Below are 17,058 nucleotides of genomic sequence, written 5' to 3'. Positions count from 1 at the left end.
AGTTCAACTTCCATGGCCTGAAGTTCCTCCTTGGTGATATAGATAATGGCACTCTCACCATCGCCTCTAGTTTGATTTGTGGTCTTACCCATTGCCCAACTAACTAAGGAACTTGGAGATCTAGGATTTTACTAGATGACCAGGGTGTTCTTCTAGCCAATTCTCCAAAACCAAGCACCCAATGTCTCCACGGTACCCCTAGTTCTAAACTTGTGCGGACCGGTTGCGGAATTTTACAAGGGAAGAGCTCCTCAAACCCTCGCCAGATCTTCGACAGGGATGAAGAAGTAAGACCAGTTTCACTGCTCTAATATCACTTTTGTCACAACCTACACTAGAAATCCTCAATCGTTTGCTAAATTCGGAGCAGGAGGTCAGAAATTCAGAGCATATGTGAGGATTCAGAGAAAGAGGCGAGAGACGCCTAGCCAACTAACAACGCTAGGTTTCTTGTATCAAGGTAAAGTGCTGGATGGATCTCACTAATTACATTCCTGGCTTTATAACTCAGCGTAGGCGACATAGTCAAACATAAATGGAAGAAAGCAAGTGGTAAAAACGATAGCTTCAGAGATAGAGTTGACAACGTTGTGCGCGAAAAGTGATGGCCACCTATCACTTGAACTTGGGCCACACGATCTTCATAATGTGAAGAGGTATTGGTCAATTTGGTATGTCCATTCAACTGTTGTCAAATTCTTCGGGCTACTATCGAAAATCTTCACTCTCAGGGGTGTGACAACTCCAATGACTCCGCGCCCCTGTGGCTCGGGGTGGTCACCATGACTAACTTGACAAACAATAATTTTTTGAACTGGGATTTGAATCCCTAGTTTCAACAGAATGAGACAGTAATAGTCAAGTTGTAACCTTGGTATATGCTTCCATCAACAGTGGTAAGAAATTCACTCAGGATTATTTGTATATGCTCCCTTGGTCCATATTTACATGGCGCACGCGTATTTCGAGGCTCAACTTTGACCATGAATTTGATCAACAAAACAGGGATTACATGTAAAAAAAATCCCATTCAATTCGTAGTAAATTTTAGTTTCAAACAATATAATTTATAAAAAAAGTAAATCTTGTCGGTGAAATTTGTTGTCGAAGTTTAATCAAAGAAATCGATGGCGCTATGTAAATCCCGCGGAAATTGTTGCTCAGCACATTGAAGCGGTCTACTCCCTCTGAAAACAAATATAAGAGCGTTTAGATCACTACTTTTAGTGATCTAAACGCTCTTATATTTCTTTTCAGAGGGAGTACTACTTAGCATACAACAAAATCTTCACAAAGAAATCACTGCTTTTGCAGAATAGCTTATTCTACTTTATCCCATACCGATGTACATGCTCGAACTACAGGAAAGAGCACATACTGCATCACTAAAATTTGTTTTTTCAATTAAAGAAACACTACAGAATCTCATGATGTTTTACCAATCCTAGCCTCACCTCATATATGCAACAAAATGAAGAGATGCACTACTTCCATCACTTGTAGGCATACTTGGTCAAGAAGTCAGATACTTGTGAGGCACTCTCGTACGCACCCTCGATGCATCGGCCCAAGGCAACTCCTGCGACGTAGTTTCCTCCTAGGAACAACCCGTCATAGCCGCCTCGGCCCAGTGCAGATTTTGCAGCAGCAAGGCGATCAAGGTGCCCAATCAAAAACTGTGGTATTGCTTGTGGCCACACTCGAACCCCTAATGCTAAAGGGTCTGCTGCTCTAGGATTTATCAACATTTTTCTGAGGTCACTATCCACGGCTTCTACTAAATCGCTCTCAGTCTGCAAATAAAATAGGATCAGCAGAAATACGATCAGTAACAAGCAATCTAACAATACCATCACGACTGAATGTAGCACCTAACAGGTGGTTCACATCTATCATAATTTCATAATTGCAGCTGATGGTGAGAAATGCAGTCAAATTGTTTACATTAATCCCAAAGGAAGACATAGGTGATCAACACAAAATGAATACTGCAAAAATATATCATGTAATAAGAAAATGACACAAGGATCAGGCAGGTTGAGAGAACCTTGGAGACGATCCCTGTATTTGTAGAACCCCCGATATAGTTCAGAAGTAACACTCTTCCAGCAGGAGCACGATTAGGAAAGAGAGAAGAGCTATATATTGTCCCTAGATAAAAAACACAACTAATTAGTAATCACTGACAAGATAAATGCAAACAAAGAAGCAAGAGTAATGTTCGTAGTTGTTTGAAGCTAAGAATCTATTCCCGATCGACATACCTAAAGTCTCGACTCCTTGGCTACGTGGATGCAACTGGCCGAAACCCTGGAGCTCCCCATCAATTAAGCATTCTTTTCTAATAGCTTCTTTTGGATATGAAACAGTTACAGCAGCAACTGGCGGATAATAGAATTTTGAGAGTGCATCTGCTGCATCAATCTGCAGAAGGGGTTCAATGAACACAGGAGGAAGTATGGTTAGACTACTTTAGAAAACCTAAGAAATGTGAAAGAAAGTTACTGCTTGCAACTGCAAACTATGGGTTAGACATATATGTTCGCCAAATGGTACGTCGAACTAGGCTTGAAACGCCCTGACAGGCAGCTAGTGGAACAGATTCCGTTTAGTGTGTAACAAATTTAGAAAGTTAGGAATAAGCACCCACCAGAAAAATTTTGCCAACTACTTTTTTTTTGCGGGAGACTAGTTAACTTCATGTAGAAAGTTCGGAACTGTTCTGTCCCGGAAGAAATAAGCCTGTTCCATGCCAAGTAGAAAAGATGGCCATAAAAACATACATGATAGGGCAAGCTATCTGGTGTGTAGGGAAAATAGCAAATATCACCTAAAGTAATTAGTGCACCTTGTAAGACATGCATTAAGAACAGCATGGAGTGGCTTGTCAGGTTCAATTAAGATAGCAAAGTGAAAGGAGAAACAAAACATTAAGGCATCCTCCTACCAATGAAGTGGATGCTGTTAGTCTTATTTGTGCTTAATGCTGAGGCTTCTAATATGCTGAGGAATTTGGGTCCTGTGGGCTTTATATTTTCCATTTCTGGATCAAAATTTGTTTTCTACTAAAAATCTTCTTTTAATATGTAGTATGACGCATACTGATGTCTTGTCTCATTTTGTCAAAACCAGATACAACTTTCAGAACATATAATTATTGTAAATTTAGTTCTTTGAAAACATAGAGTTTGGTTGTTGAAGATATAGTACGACTTGTGAATTAGCGAATAGTTTGACGAGGTTGATCAATGCAATCCTGCTATAATTATAATCTGAAAAACCATAACTTCCTGCATAAAATCGCAATAATGCGTTACACTAAGATTACAGGAAATGGTTGTTAAGATGCAGTCATATTTTTTGGCAAGTCTATTTAGTGGAAGTGCACTAGTGCAACATTTCATGTTTCCTAGAAAACAAATAGGGAGGATCCCAGAAAGTTAAGAGTAATAGTAGTAATGGCCCATTGTATTTTAAAAACATGAATTTTAATAATAGAAGCACTTACTGAAAGTGGGCGCAAGATATCACTAGCAACATATGACGGGATGGTCATGATAACACTTTTAGCCTGCACTGAAACAAGTCCCTCTGGTGTTTCATAACCTAATACATATCCTTGGTTGTCCGCCTTTGTAATGCTCGTAAGCTTCCATGACAGCTTGACTTTACTACCCAACCTGGAAAAGAAGGAAATACAGAACAGAACATGGTTAAGTGACGCCTAGGATTGAGTCAATTGCAAGAAACCACCACATTTGTGGCTAGGTTTGCAGAAAACCACCAACTCGTTAATCCGTTGCAAACCTAGCCACAAATGTGGTGGTTTTTTGCAACGGATTAACGAGTTGGTGGTTTGCAACGGAGGGGGGTGTTTTTTGCAACGGAGGGGGTGTTTTTTGCAACGGATTAACGAGTTGGTGGTTTTCTGCAAACCTAGCCACAAATGTGGTGGTTTCTTGCAATTGACTCCCTAGGATTACATCATTGCTGGTTCATGATCATGTCTACGTACAACGGCACAAGGTCCACACCGAAACACCAAACAACTTGTATTGGTAATAACAGAAATTCATAATTGCACAAAGAAACGATAACAAACCTAGATGCGATAGCATTCGGGAGCATGGCTAGACCCTTCCTGAAAGATGCCACCGTCTGTCCCTTTGGTGCCGGAAGTCGGCTAAAAGTGGTGAAAACAGGTTAGTACAACGGAACAGTTAACTGACCAAATAAAAAAAAAAGTTTGGTCTTCACTTACGGATCCCTTGGCGGTTTGGGGTTCTTCCCTTTATCCTGAATTGCCTTGATGGTTCCACCAATAATACTACCTCCAATCTCCTCCAACCTCCAGACCTTCCCAAATGCAGCCTTCATACTGAGCTTCGAAGGATCACCAGCATATACACCTTAATGTTAATATCGAAATGTTACATTCCTAGCTATCACAGTCGTTGCACGCAACAAGAAGACATTGCTCATTATAATAAGGGAATACCTGAGCAGAAAGGCTCGATGAGGCGCTCAAAGACCTCGGCGCCGAGGTTGCGGCGCACAAACTCCTCCACCGACTCCTCGCGCCCCTGAAACCTTCGCCGGAGACGCTCAGGCCCATCAATGCTGACGGCAAAGCAACAAATTCAGAAAAGAATCAAGAATGCAGCACACACTGGAGGAGGTGGGCGAATGCCGAGGGCGCCAAGGCCGGCCCTGAGCTTCCCGGGAATGCTCATGAGGCTGAAGAAAGGCAGGTCGCCTGGCTTGGACGGCACCGGCCTCAGCTTCCCCTCCCACAGCACGAACCGGGGCGCGTTGGGGTCCCCGAACACCAAGTCATCCTTGAGCCCGCTGTCCACCTGCCCAACCAACCAATCCGTCCATGAAGCGCTTACATCATTCTGCACACGAATGTCTCGAACAATCACGATCGGAGAGGCGAGCAAGAAGCGTACGGCCATGGTGAGCACCGGGTCGGAGGGCTGGAAGCTGTTGGGCCCCTCCTCCCACAGGTACCCCTCGTCGGGGCGCTCGACGGTGGTGATGTTGCCGCCCGGGCGGTCGCGGGCCTCCGTGATGAGCAGGTCGCCGACGCCGTATCGGGTGGCCAGCGCCTGCGCGGTGCAGAGGCCGCTGATGCCGGCGCCCACAATGACGCAGTCCGCGGACAGCCGCACACCGGGCGCCGCGGGAGTCTCGGTCGCGCCGCTCGCGGCCGCGCAACGCGGGCGGACGCGGCGTGGACGCCCGGTGACCCTGCCGCGGAGCGGCGACGCGGCCGTGACGGTGGCGGTGGCCATGGTTGCGCCGACCATTTCTGTCGCTCGGGGCGAATGTCAGTGCGGCGGGGTGGATAACGCGATCAGGTTGCGGCTGTGTTGGTTTGTTGCTTTGGGCTTTCGAAGTTGGAACGGCCCACTGTAGATGGATAGAATGGCTCGTTTCTCGAGAGCAACTAGTTAACGCGCTCCTTTGGGAGCCTCGCAACAATCAGCGCCACTTGGCGCGCTCTTAGCCATTGACCACGTGTCGCGTTTTGGGCACTCTCTCCGGATTTTGTTTTTTATTTTATTTTTCAGCACGCGTTTTTGGCTTTTTAAACGGGTTTTTTCGACGTTTTGGTTTTCCACCGGTTTTCCTTAGCATTCCAATAAAAAAAAATTTAAAAAAAAATTTTATGCGAAAAAGCGTGCTTTTTTTCTTTCGCGAGAGTCACGGCCGTGCCTCTTAGAAACGGAAAAAACGTGTTTTTTGTTTTTTTTTCTTTCGCGAGAGTCACGGTTTTGCTTCCGCGAGAGGCACGGTTGTGCTTTCGCGAGAGTCACGGCCGTGCCTCTCGGAAATGGAAAAAAAAGTGTTTTCTGTTTTTTTTTCTTTCGCGATAGTCACGGTTGTGCTTTCGCGAGAGTCACGGCCGTGCCTCTCAGAAAGAGAAAAAAAACGCGTTTTTTGTTTTTTCCCTTTCGCGAGAGTCACTGTTTTGCTTCCACAAGAGGCACGGTTGTGCTTTCACAAGAGTCACGGCCGTGCCTCCTCGAAAACAAAAAAGTGCATTTTCTTTTTTTTTCCTTCCGCAAGAGTCACGGTTTTGCTTCCGTGAGAGGCACGGTTGTGATTTCGTGAGGGGCACAGACATGCCTCTTTTGGAAAGGGAAAAACCCATGCTCCCGGTTCGGTTTTTCGTTCGTTTTTTTTCGTGAAAAAAACGTTCGTCAAAACCTACCAACATGGGATCTAGTTTTGAAGATCTCGACGCGAGGGATCCAACGGTGGAAGCGGTTCGAGATTTGGACGCACGGTTTGAGAAAACGTTTTGAATAAACGGATCTACGAAAAAAGGGAAAACTCCCATGTTGCGACAAGTGGCGCGCTGCATGTGCGCCACTTGTCGTAACCAGGAGAATTGGAATGATCTTTGCAATAGTGATTTCGTCGTTTCTCTTAGAAATCCTATATCAACCCCTAAAAAAAAAGAATCCTATATCTCCGCCAAGTATTTCGGAGTACAAAAAGATCAGTTTTGCAAAAACACATGTAGATGTGCTCTAAGTTTTGCACATCACTGTATACTTTCTCGTTCTATTGCTATCATGGGTCTTATGCAATAAATCGGATTATATAGATATCTCCTCAACACAACATAGCTCATTGAAGAGATCTCAGACGACTCACCAAAGCACGAAAGCCAGTTCAAAAATGAATTCCTATTTGAAGAGTGCCTAACCGCATGGATAAGCTCACATTAACCCGTCAATTTTATTCCAGTTAGTAAGAGGGATCTTAAACTAAAAAACAGACCTAGCAGCTAAAAGAGGGTATCCTGATCAATTGCAAGAACGGGGTTCATTAATATTCCTGGTATAGTAGATGCTATCACGCATATTAGTCATACTCAATTCGATCAAATTGTTTGATCTTAAAGGGATCTTCTATAATTTCGCACATAAGAGGTATATTTTGCACATCTAAGTCCTATATCATTAATTTTATGTGAAGATTCATGCGGGCATTTTCTGTTGTCATTTTCTTTTGTTTTCTTTGTTTGACTGAGTCATTTATATGTACAATAACTAAGGCACATCTAGATGTGCCCTAGACATACCCTACAAATATAATTGATCGTCCGTAATCCAATTATCTACAACTATGCCAAATCATTATGTCATCATACATGTCCCCACTACATTTAATTCTTACAACATGCAACTATGCCAACTACCATACCATCATGCATGGGAAAAGGGCCACCGTAACTTGCACCAGGTATGTTACTTTTAATAAAGAAATAAAAAGTTTTACAACTATATAATAATATCTACTTTGTTTTAATTCTTATATTGCTAATCCAAATACTAAAGTTTCAAACAGCCAAATCTCACAGAAATAACTACATCCATTTCTCGCTGCAACTCGCGATTATCATCTCCACTTAATCAGAGAGCAACTAGTCAAGGGGTACCCCTTGCGGAGCCTAGCAAGCATCCCTTTTGTGGGCTGAGAGCGCGCCAAGTGATGCGTCTAGCCGCCGCCATGTGTCACGTGTTGGGCGTTCCCTCAGGACTTTTTATTTATTTTTCTATACGTGTTTTTGGATTTGAGATGAGTTTTTTTCCGTGTTTTTCAGGGTTTCAGTTTTCCTTAGGATTTTGAGAAAACCAAATTAGAAAAAAGTTTTTATGCTTCCACGAGAAACTCATATATGCTTTCGTGGAGGCACAGAAAAGTACGCATTTTTTTTGCTTCAACGAGAAGCACAAATTTACTTTTCATTGGAGGCATGGATTTGCTTGCGAGAAGCACAATTGTGCTTTTCGAAAAGGGAAAAACGTTTTTTTTACTTTCACCAGAAGCACAAATTTGCTTTGAGGAAGAACACATCTATACTTCTCGGAAAGAAAAAAACGCAACAGATGTGCTTTCGTGGAGGCACAAATTTGCTTTCGCGAGAAGCACAATATGTCATGTGCTGGGCGTTCCCACAGGAAAACAAGGTGAAACAAGAAAAAACGTGTTTCTGGCTCCGGTTCTTTTTCTTTTGGTTTTCCATTTTTGCATGATAAAAAAATTCGTCAAAACCTACTAATATGGGATCTAGTTTCGAAGATCTCGATGCGAAAAATCCAACCGTACAAATGTTCGAGATTTGGATGCACACTTCAAAATATAAAACATTTTGAAGAAATGAATCTACAAAAAAGAAAACTCCCAAGTTGTGACAAGTGGCACAACGCGTTAATTATTAGTGCTTGAAAAGGTTTTTTTTTTGAGAAATCTCGCCACTTTATTATATAATAGCAATGTTCATAGGTACACGAAGCTGGTCATGGAGGACTCCCAGCCAAACATGCCGACCTACCCCTAAGTTACAAGCGAACTTGGCGAGATTATGAGCCTCGAAATTGTGATTTCTACGCTAAAAAACAAAAGCAACCGAATCGAAATTGCTTCTCCAATGCATTATTTCATGTACTATAGCTGAATGCGGACCTCCTGTTCCTTCGTTTATATCCAGAACCACTCCTTTGCAATCCGAGGCAATCATCATGTTTGTCACCTAGATCCTCTGCAAGAGCTAAAGCCTCCCTGCACGCAAACGTTTATTAGTGCCTGAGAAGGTGGGAGTAACCTTTGCAAGGGGTACCACGATTCCGAATTAATCAGCCATCTGAAGGGGACGCAGCTATGTGCCACCCGCTGCGAGTCCTACCAAGGCTCACCTGCAGTGAGCACTCGTTCGGCCGACCCAGTAACCGCATGCCATCTAATGTCACGTTCTTCTTTTTCATTTTTTATTCACACTTTTTTCCTTTTTTATTTATAGTTTTATTTATATTTAAAGATATTCTAGATATATATATATATATGTATTACAGTAAATACTTTAAATAAATTTTAAAAAATAATCATGCAATTGAAAAATGTTAAGATGTGTATAGAAAAATGTTATACGAAAAATGTTTGTGACCTTTAAAAAATATCACGTGTTTAAAAAGGTATATGACATATAAAAATATTTATAAAATGTACAAAAATTTATAATAATTTAAAAATAATTTTTTACATTCAAAAAATGTACGTTACATTTTATAAAATGTTCACAAGTTTCAAAATGTATTTGTGGCATTTTTAGAAAATGGTGTATACAATGTAAAAAAATGTTTCGGAATGTTAAAATATGTTTTGTACCATCGAAAAATTTATGGCATTTTAAAGAAAATTTGGCGATTCAAAAAAATGTTCATATTGTTTTAGAGAATATTTATACAATGTAAAAAAAAACTTCTTGTAGGTTCAAAAAAAATGTTATCCCCGTCCCAGCAGGGTTCAATGTAAAAAACGTTTCCGTAATTTGAATGCGAACCAACTTGTGGTGAATGATTCGGTGGACAGTGATATCCCCATCGCACGAGGGTTCAAGTTCTAGAGTTGGCATTAGTGCGCGCATTTTCCTGGATTTATTACAGGCCTTCTGGCTATGTGTGTCCAGTGGGAGGAGACGTTCCCGTCGACCACGAAGTCGTCCGTAGAGACTTCGTCAATCTTAAGATGATACGCATGCTCAGTCTCTCGGAGGTATTCATAGGGATAGCGTGTGTGTGCGCGCGTGTTCATAGGAGTGAGTGCATGAGCATTTGCATCTGTACTATGTTAAACAAAAGGTTCAAAATGTTTCTTTCCATTAAAAAATGTAGGTGGCATTATAAAGGAATATTCAAGTTTTTCCACAAAATATCTATGGAAATTTAAGAAATGTTTATACAATATAAAAAATAGTTGTGTAGTTTTAAAAAATGTTTACTACCATTAAAAAAAATACAATGTTTATTTGGAAAATGTTACCATGTATTCGAAAAAGCATTCAAAACATGTATACCATGTATTTGAAAAATGTTCAAAGTGTACTAAAAAAATGTTTCACGTGTGCGCTGGAAATGTACATTCTTCGCTACTTTTTGTTGGAAAAAAACTACCAGCAGTACATTCTTCAATAGTAACCACAATTTCTTCTCTCTTTATTTCTGATTTCTTTTCACCTTTTTAAAATTCCTTACATTTTTTACTTTTCCCTCATTTTTGCTACATGGTTGGCCTGCTTGACAAGCAAGAAGCAACACATGTGTGCGCACTTCACACAAAAGTCAAGTTTTTTGGAGAGCAAAGACCAAGCTCCATGGAGCTCGTTTTAAAAAAAATCAAAATGTATTTAAAAGTTTCATAATGTCAATTTTTTTCTACAAATACATATGTATATTCTTCAAGTATCATTTTTTAATAAAATTTCATCAACTAATTTTATTATTTGCATGCTACACAAGACAAATATCTTGCCCAAATACAACAAAGAAAAGGCCCATTTTAATATGTGTATTTGTCTATTTTGTGTACATCACATATGAATATAGATGTTCATGAAATTCTATACATGTATACTACAACGATATGTCTACATGTATATTTTTTCAGATTTTTTTGAGGTGTGGAAAAAGTATTTCCTCTGAAAACTAATAAAGAGCTCTATGGAGCTCAGCCTCTGCTTGCACTTTTCGAGATTTTTGCCCCTATGTATTTTTCTTGTGTTTCTTTGTGTCAGCCCAACCCAAATTGCCAAGGGACAAACAACAGTACAAGCAAAGACAAAAAAAAACACAGCACAATTGGAACACCCAACATATCGACAGAAGCAGAAAAAACAGCCACAAAAAACAAAGGACAGGCGGAGGGGGAACATGACAAAACATTAATGATGTCATCTTACTTGAACACTAAGTGCTCATCTAGATGAGCCCTAGAGGGACCCATAGATTAATACTCCCTCCGTCTCACAATGTAAGATATTTTTTGACACTATACTAGTGGAAAAAACGTCTTACATTATGGGACGGAGGGAGTAACATTTAAGAGTTCAAAAAGGTAGATTAACAACATTTACTAGTCCAGGTGGTACTAAAGATTAGCAATACACTGCATGAAACAGATATGTTCAATCTATATGCTGGCCACACGCTTACACCACTATATTCAGTAGAGTGCCACTCGGGAAATCAGAAGAAACCTGCAAGCGGTAGGATATTCAGAATTCACATGGCTATAAAAAGATCTTTCATCTCGCATGCTAGCGTCTTTCTATTTTCCATGAAAATGTTAACAATTGAGATGATTGTCACTAACCCGAAAAGAAAGGAGCATTCCGGCATGGCTGGTGTTGTTGGGCTTCTGCCTCGACGTCCATCGGTGTCGCTGCAGCAGTGTCCTGTTCTTCACTGAACTTGAATGGTGGCTCTGAAGATTTGCCCCCAGATACAATGTTCACCTTCTCATGGACCATGGTTGGTGCACTAGCAGTAGGAGTTAGAGCACGTGCCGGTGGTTCGTCATCTTCCATCATGTCCAGAATCATGCCATCCTAATGAATTGAGTTGAGTTAATGCAAGCTTATCACATGAAGTGGACCGAGTTAACACAATAAGCTTATGTATCATGAAATGAATCGAGTTAATCTTGGTATGTTTGCCATGTGGATCGCCGGATGCTTTCACTGTGATCCTGTGGATGACTTAATTGACCATTGGGTGTACTGATCCAATAAGGCCAAGAAGTTCTTAGGATCGTCTTAGATCTGATATGGTACTACCACTGCTAATTACCTGCTAACTATCCAGGTCAATTACTGCCAGTTCCTAACTTGGCATAATAAACGAACTATGTTTCTTTACTACTCCCTCCGTAAAGAATTAGTGATCTAAACGCTCTTATATTCCTTTACAGAGGGAGTACCAATCTAGCTAGAACTCATGAAACAAAATTGTATGCTATGCGGAGGATACTACTTACCATACCATATGGAGGCAGCAGCTCTAGTTTGATCCTCTTAGGATCAAGGAAGATGGAGAATCCATGGCTGGCCACCACCTCAACACCCTTCCTCTTCATATTCATATTCATCGGCGCCGCAAGGTCAGTCATCTTCCTCAGGACAAACCCAAGACACTAGCAGTACTTGGGGTACTTATAGCCTAATTAATTGTCCTGATTCACAGGATTTTACCCTGTAATGGCGTCCGGGAACGAAGAAGAGTTGACCCGCGAACCATGGTGACCTGGATCCTGATGTCGCCTCACAAATCCAGAAATAGTTTAAACCATGTGGTGTGCAATCGTCTATTGACTAATCCTAGCTAACGTTTTGCGCGTTGGCGATTAAGTTTCGTAATCTTGTCGCGATAAAAAATAAAGACCTCTCTGACTAATAATCGGTGCAAGTCTTGTGTGTACTTTGTAGGCACCTCACCCTTTTGACTTTCAAAGCGAATATGGGGTCATGGCCTCATGGGGCCAGAGGTTTTTCTTTTCTTGATGCACCAATGGTACCAATACAAGTCTGTCAAATTACATTAATATTTTTATTTTAATATATTTTTGTTGGCTGGATTATTTATAAGTTTATTTGCGGTGGATTTATATTCATGCCATGAATCCATCATGAGTTTACATATCATCCCCATTGAGATGATGAGACAAATTTGTCCAAATGCTTCCATTAACAGGTTGGCACTACTGCAATTCATACTTCTTTCCAGTTCACAAAAATGGACTGCAGAAAACTGCACTAGTAGCCCTGAAGAAAATTGCACTAGTTACAACTTACAGATGCATAAACGCAGTCAATACGATACAAACTAGGACTGACTTATACACATTCACTGAGAGTAAAGCTGGGACTATAACAAGCTGCCTTGCTGCAAGCAGAGAAACAATCACCCGATTTTCTCAGAAAACAGAGAAATGGTACAATCCAACCTGAAAGCTATAATGAACACAAGCGAACCCTACGGATTTTATCGACAACTACAAACTGCACACTGATATGATACAAATGAAGCCTAAGAAAAGAGATCACCCTGGTCACACTAGCAATCGAATAATGCTGTCTACTACTTTGACTGCAACTATGTTTATTAGTTAACATCTTGTTTTCCTCCTGTAAGTCACTGCAAAAACTTGCTATTCTCAGGATCTGTCCAAGTCAAACGTATTCAAGTGCTGTTAATGTTTTAACAAAGTGTTGTATTGCTCAATACTTTCTCCTTTCAACACCTTATGAGCTACATTCAGAATCTCGGTCACCTGCGAGAATTGCGGAAAACGATTATGAATTGTAGAACCTTCACGCTAAAAGCTGCATGTCCATATTATTATAAAAAAAAGTGCAGGACTAGTTCCATGGATATTTATGCAGTAATGCTCTTACCCCAGGGTAGTGCTTCAGGACAGGAGAGTAATGGTCAAGTGCTATATAGATTTTACCAAGAACCTTTAAGAGGGTCTCGACCTCATCGCCAAGTACATCAACCTGAATCACATTAGGAAAAGAATTATGAATTATATCACCACCTACATAAAATGGATAGTTAACAAATGGAGGAGTCCCATTTGGATTTAAAAATTCACTCCATCTTGTCTAGATTCCAGAACCACGTTTTTATTTGGGTGGACTGCAAAACAAGCATCATGTGTTTCTCTAAGAGAAATGTATATGTAATTAACCATTAGGCATTCTTTCCTATTTTTACTTTAGAATCTTGAGATACCATTCTTCCTCTACATAAGTCCCAACTTCGAAAATTACTTGGAATTTTGTTGAACACGTCACCTTAGAACTCAAACCAATCGAAAAGCAAAATGAAGCGACGCAAAGAAGGCTAACCTCAGCTTCTGCTTTTTCGAGATTCGAGCATTTAATCTCGAGTATTTGTTTATACCAGAATTCCTTCTTCTTTAGTACAGCAACTTGCTGCACCAGTGGGTTGAACTGACGAATTATTCTAGTCAACCTGCACCAAATTATAAAAAATGGCCAGTGCATTAGGAAATATGAAATAGACAGTCCTCTTCAGTAACATGCATATATTTTATTTTTGAACAGTAACATGCAGATGTTTAGAATAGGTCTGCATACTCTGGTGAAGTGAGCTTGCTGAGCAGGTGCGATTTTAATTAAATAAACATCAACATAAAAAAAGGGGGGGGGGGGGGGGGGCGGAATGAGTGTTAACAAATCTGTGCACCTTATATCATTTTGTTTCATACTTTGCGCTAATCTGCTTTCGAAATCACTGTATGCTTTAGATAGTTTCTCCATGCTAACAAGGGTGAATTGCTCTAGGGGGCCTGCATCATCTCCTATATGACCATCTGTGCACGGCACTGATGTTCTCTTCATTTCCCGGACAGTCGCGTCAAGTGAAGCATTTTGCTCTTTTGCTTCCTCCAAAGCAACAGACATGGAAGCTAAGCTTTCAGTCAGCCCAACTATCTCTTGCTTGCACACATGGATTTGCTGGATGGCCTCATCCAGACAGCTCTTCATTGAACTCGACTCGCCTTTGAACTCCAAGATCAGCAGCTCTTGCTCGCACACTTTCTCCCTGAACATCGTAAGCTCATCGTTAACCAAGTCGAATTCCTCATGATGCTGAACCAGTTTTGATCCTACCATAGATACAAGCTGCTCATTTTCATACTTGAGCTTACGTTTATCCCCAGACATGGTAAGTAACCGCTCTTCTTTCTCCAGAAGCAACTCTCTGAGGAAGCACTCCTCCTGGTTGTGATCATCAATCTGATTTTCATAACTGCCAAAAACTTCTCTTAATATAGACAGTTCCAATAGCTCTTTCAAGTGGCTCTCAATCTTCAGATCTTGAAGCTCATCACTGAGTTTTGACTCGGACAGTGAGTGGCGTGCGACATCGGTCTGCGCATCGACTACTTGTGCAGAGAGCTGCTTAGCTTCCTTTCTTCTGTCAGACAGCAAACCTCGGAGATGCTCATTTTCGTCGAGCAGAGAACCAATCCTGTCCTTCAATCTGCATAGCTCATCATCCTCATTGCGATCAAAACCAGAGCCCTCTTTCCTCGAGATAATTCCATCCATTTTGGAGATAGTCTGAAGCAGCTTTGATTTGATGAACTCAAGCTCTCTCTCTTTCCTAAAAGGCAGCACGGCTCCATCCTTTGCAAAATGCCTTTTCAGCCTGAACAGCTCTTCAGTCGTCTGATGCAGCTCGTACTCGTGCTGCCTTCTCAACTTGAGCCATTCAGACTTCAGAAAAGCCGTGATCTCTTCGCCCCGCAGGTGCTTCAGGAGCGAAAAGTCCGGGATGTCATTGTCATCTTTCATCTCCAGAGAGTTCGTCTCCTCTGCTTTCTCGAGACTGCTGTGGGGAGGGAGTACGCTGGACTCTGAAGCTGCCACAGCGGTCAGGATACAGGTAAGCTCGTCTCGTAGCGCGGCGATCTCGGAAAGGTTTTCCCTGCAGCTCTTGCTCAGTGTGCTGATACAGTTGTGGTTCTCACATAGCTTCATCTCAAACTCTCGTCGCAGACCACAAATGTAGCCCTGGATCATGATGTCCGAGAGCTCTCTCTGCAGATCATACTCTAACTGCAGAAAGATAAGAAAACCATAGAAGCTGTTACTCCCAAATATGGGATTATTACAATGACAAAGCCATGGAATTTGTTAAGTCTACGAAAGGTCGGATCATTATTAAAATTAGCAAAGATGATAATCAAATATTAAAGTTTTTATTCGAATTATTAGTAATAAAGGAACCGAGGACATAGTGTTAATGGGCCAGTGGCAACTGCCTGCCAAGCAAGGCAAACAAATCACAGATATAGTGGCAGTGGCAACTGCCTGCCAAGCAAAGCAAAATGCAGCGCATCAACCTTCCATAGTCGACAGCAGTTACCGGGCAGGCAGTTGAGAAGCAGAGGCTGTGTTGGGGTGACGAATATTTGGGGCCAAACTGTTTGGATCACTGGTTTTGAAGTCAGACTGCTTGGATTGCTGGAATTTTTTTTTGTTTCCCCTCTCTGTTTTTTTAAGCTACACGTTAGTATACAAGATTGCAACAGGATTATGTGTGGAGTCTGTATATATCTATCTATCCACGCCATGAAGCAGTCAATTGCCCTACCCACAGACTAAGTGCTCATTTATTAATTGATTGAATTGAATGAAACAAGGAGCAGCGAAGAAGTGAAATGAATTGAAGCCAGTTGACCGACCAAGAATGGCGGCTGCTGTTTCTCGGAAGGGGGAGAAACATTGAAGGGAATAAATAAATAAACCGAAGAAGAAGAAGAAGAAAAAGGAGGGGTGGTGTGAGGAACTCACGGGTTCGGCCGCCGGCGCCGGCGCCATGTCCGCGGAGCCAGACCCAGCCGTCCGCCTCGGCGCCGCCGAGGACGAGAAGCGGTGCCGCCTCTCAAATTTCGCCGGGGCTTCGGGGGCGGGAAACCAATACGAAAAGAGTGCGGGGGGAAGCAGCAGAGAGGGAGGCGCGATGAGAGAGAGGCGGAGAGGGATACAGCAGTGCGCGGCGCACTTTTGCAGCAAAGGCGGCTGCTTTCGCTCTGGCTGTCCCGTCTCGCTCGGCGCTCGCTCGTTGGTGGGGAGAGGGGCGGTTGCTTGCCAGTTGGAAAGAACGAGAGGAAGAAGAAAAAATGAGCAGGAAGGAAACTGCTGGAGGAGCGTCCGGGACGGGGAGGATGATGCGGCGGCGGTTGCTGGCTCCGCTCCGCTGGTCGTGGTTGCCAGTGGCCACACGCACGCTCAAGCCGGGTCAGCCGGTCAGGGAGCGGGGAGAAGGGGGCGAGCGGCGACGTTGACATCGAGGGCGGGGGTTCCGTGACAGCGCGGGGTGGTTTGTCGGAGGGCGGTTGGATGCCTCATCACGACCAAAACGAGGAACGAGGGGGTCGTTGGCGGTCGCTGGCTCACTCACGGGTCGCCCGCTCCGTTCGTTGCCTTGAGATTCGCGACACCTCACTTGCCCTTTGATGTGGACTATTTTTACACTGTGCTCCTCCTACTACGCCAGTAGACTGGCAGCATCAGCACATGTTTTTTTTTGAGGACCACGAGTGAATTACTCAGTGGTTAGGTTACATTCTGACACCATGATCTGGTGCAGTCTACTGGGAACCTTTGCAAACAGCAGAAAATCCTCTGCCCTTCTCGCTTCAGCTGCCAGTTCATGAGCTAGCGTATTC

At 42.4% G+C, this 17,058-nt stretch overlaps 3 protein-coding genes across 3 annotated transcripts; all 3 read right to left on the bottom strand.

Annotated features, from left to right (window-relative positions):
- Window positions 1-1,287: 1,287 nt before the first annotated feature.
- Window positions 1,288-5,393, bottom strand: LOC123119396 (protoporphyrinogen oxidase, chloroplastic). Its single transcript, XM_044539199.1, has 9 exons — window positions 4,953-5,393; window positions 4,671-4,856; window positions 4,499-4,583; window positions 4,262-4,409; window positions 4,103-4,183; window positions 3,509-3,680; window positions 2,265-2,424; window positions 2,048-2,151; window positions 1,288-1,793 (listed from the first exon to the last, which is right to left on the bottom strand). The coding sequence occupies exons 1-9, from the start codon at window positions 5,310-5,312 to the stop codon at window positions 1,494-1,496; spliced, it is 1,596 nt and encodes a 531-aa protein (XP_044395134.1). The 5' UTR covers window positions 5,313-5,393; the 3' UTR covers window positions 1,288-1,493.
- A 4,753-nt stretch (window positions 5,394-10,146) lies between these two features.
- Window positions 10,147-12,065, bottom strand: LOC123124293 (uncharacterized). Its single transcript, XM_044544940.1, has 3 exons — window positions 11,830-12,065; window positions 11,167-11,401; window positions 10,147-11,050 (listed from the first exon to the last, which is right to left on the bottom strand). Exons 1-3 carry the CDS (start codon window positions 11,959-11,961, stop codon window positions 11,040-11,042), a joined length of 378 nt encoding a protein of 125 aa, XP_044400875.1. The 5' UTR covers window positions 11,962-12,065; the 3' UTR covers window positions 10,147-11,039.
- Window positions 12,066-12,620: 555 nt separating this feature from the next.
- Window positions 12,621-16,669, bottom strand: LOC123119395 (WPP domain-associated protein). The gene is made up of 5 exons (XM_044539198.1): window positions 16,181-16,669; window positions 14,064-15,442; window positions 13,703-13,829; window positions 13,247-13,348; window positions 12,621-13,122 (listed from the first exon to the last, which is right to left on the bottom strand). The coding sequence occupies exons 1-5, from the start codon at window positions 16,205-16,207 to the stop codon at window positions 13,042-13,044; spliced, it is 1,716 nt and encodes a 571-aa protein (XP_044395133.1). The 5' UTR covers window positions 16,208-16,669; the 3' UTR covers window positions 12,621-13,041.
- Between the last annotated feature and the right edge of the window lie 389 nt (window positions 16,670-17,058).

Source organism: Triticum aestivum, chromosome 5D (genome assembly GCF_018294505.1).
Source record: "Triticum aestivum cultivar Chinese Spring chromosome 5D, IWGSC CS RefSeq v2.1, whole genome shotgun sequence".
NCBI lineage: Eukaryota > Viridiplantae > Streptophyta > Magnoliopsida > Poales > Poaceae > Triticum > Triticum aestivum.
The sequence above is the reverse complement of the archived record's forward strand: the minus strand, read 5'-3'. Positions and strand labels throughout refer to the sequence as shown.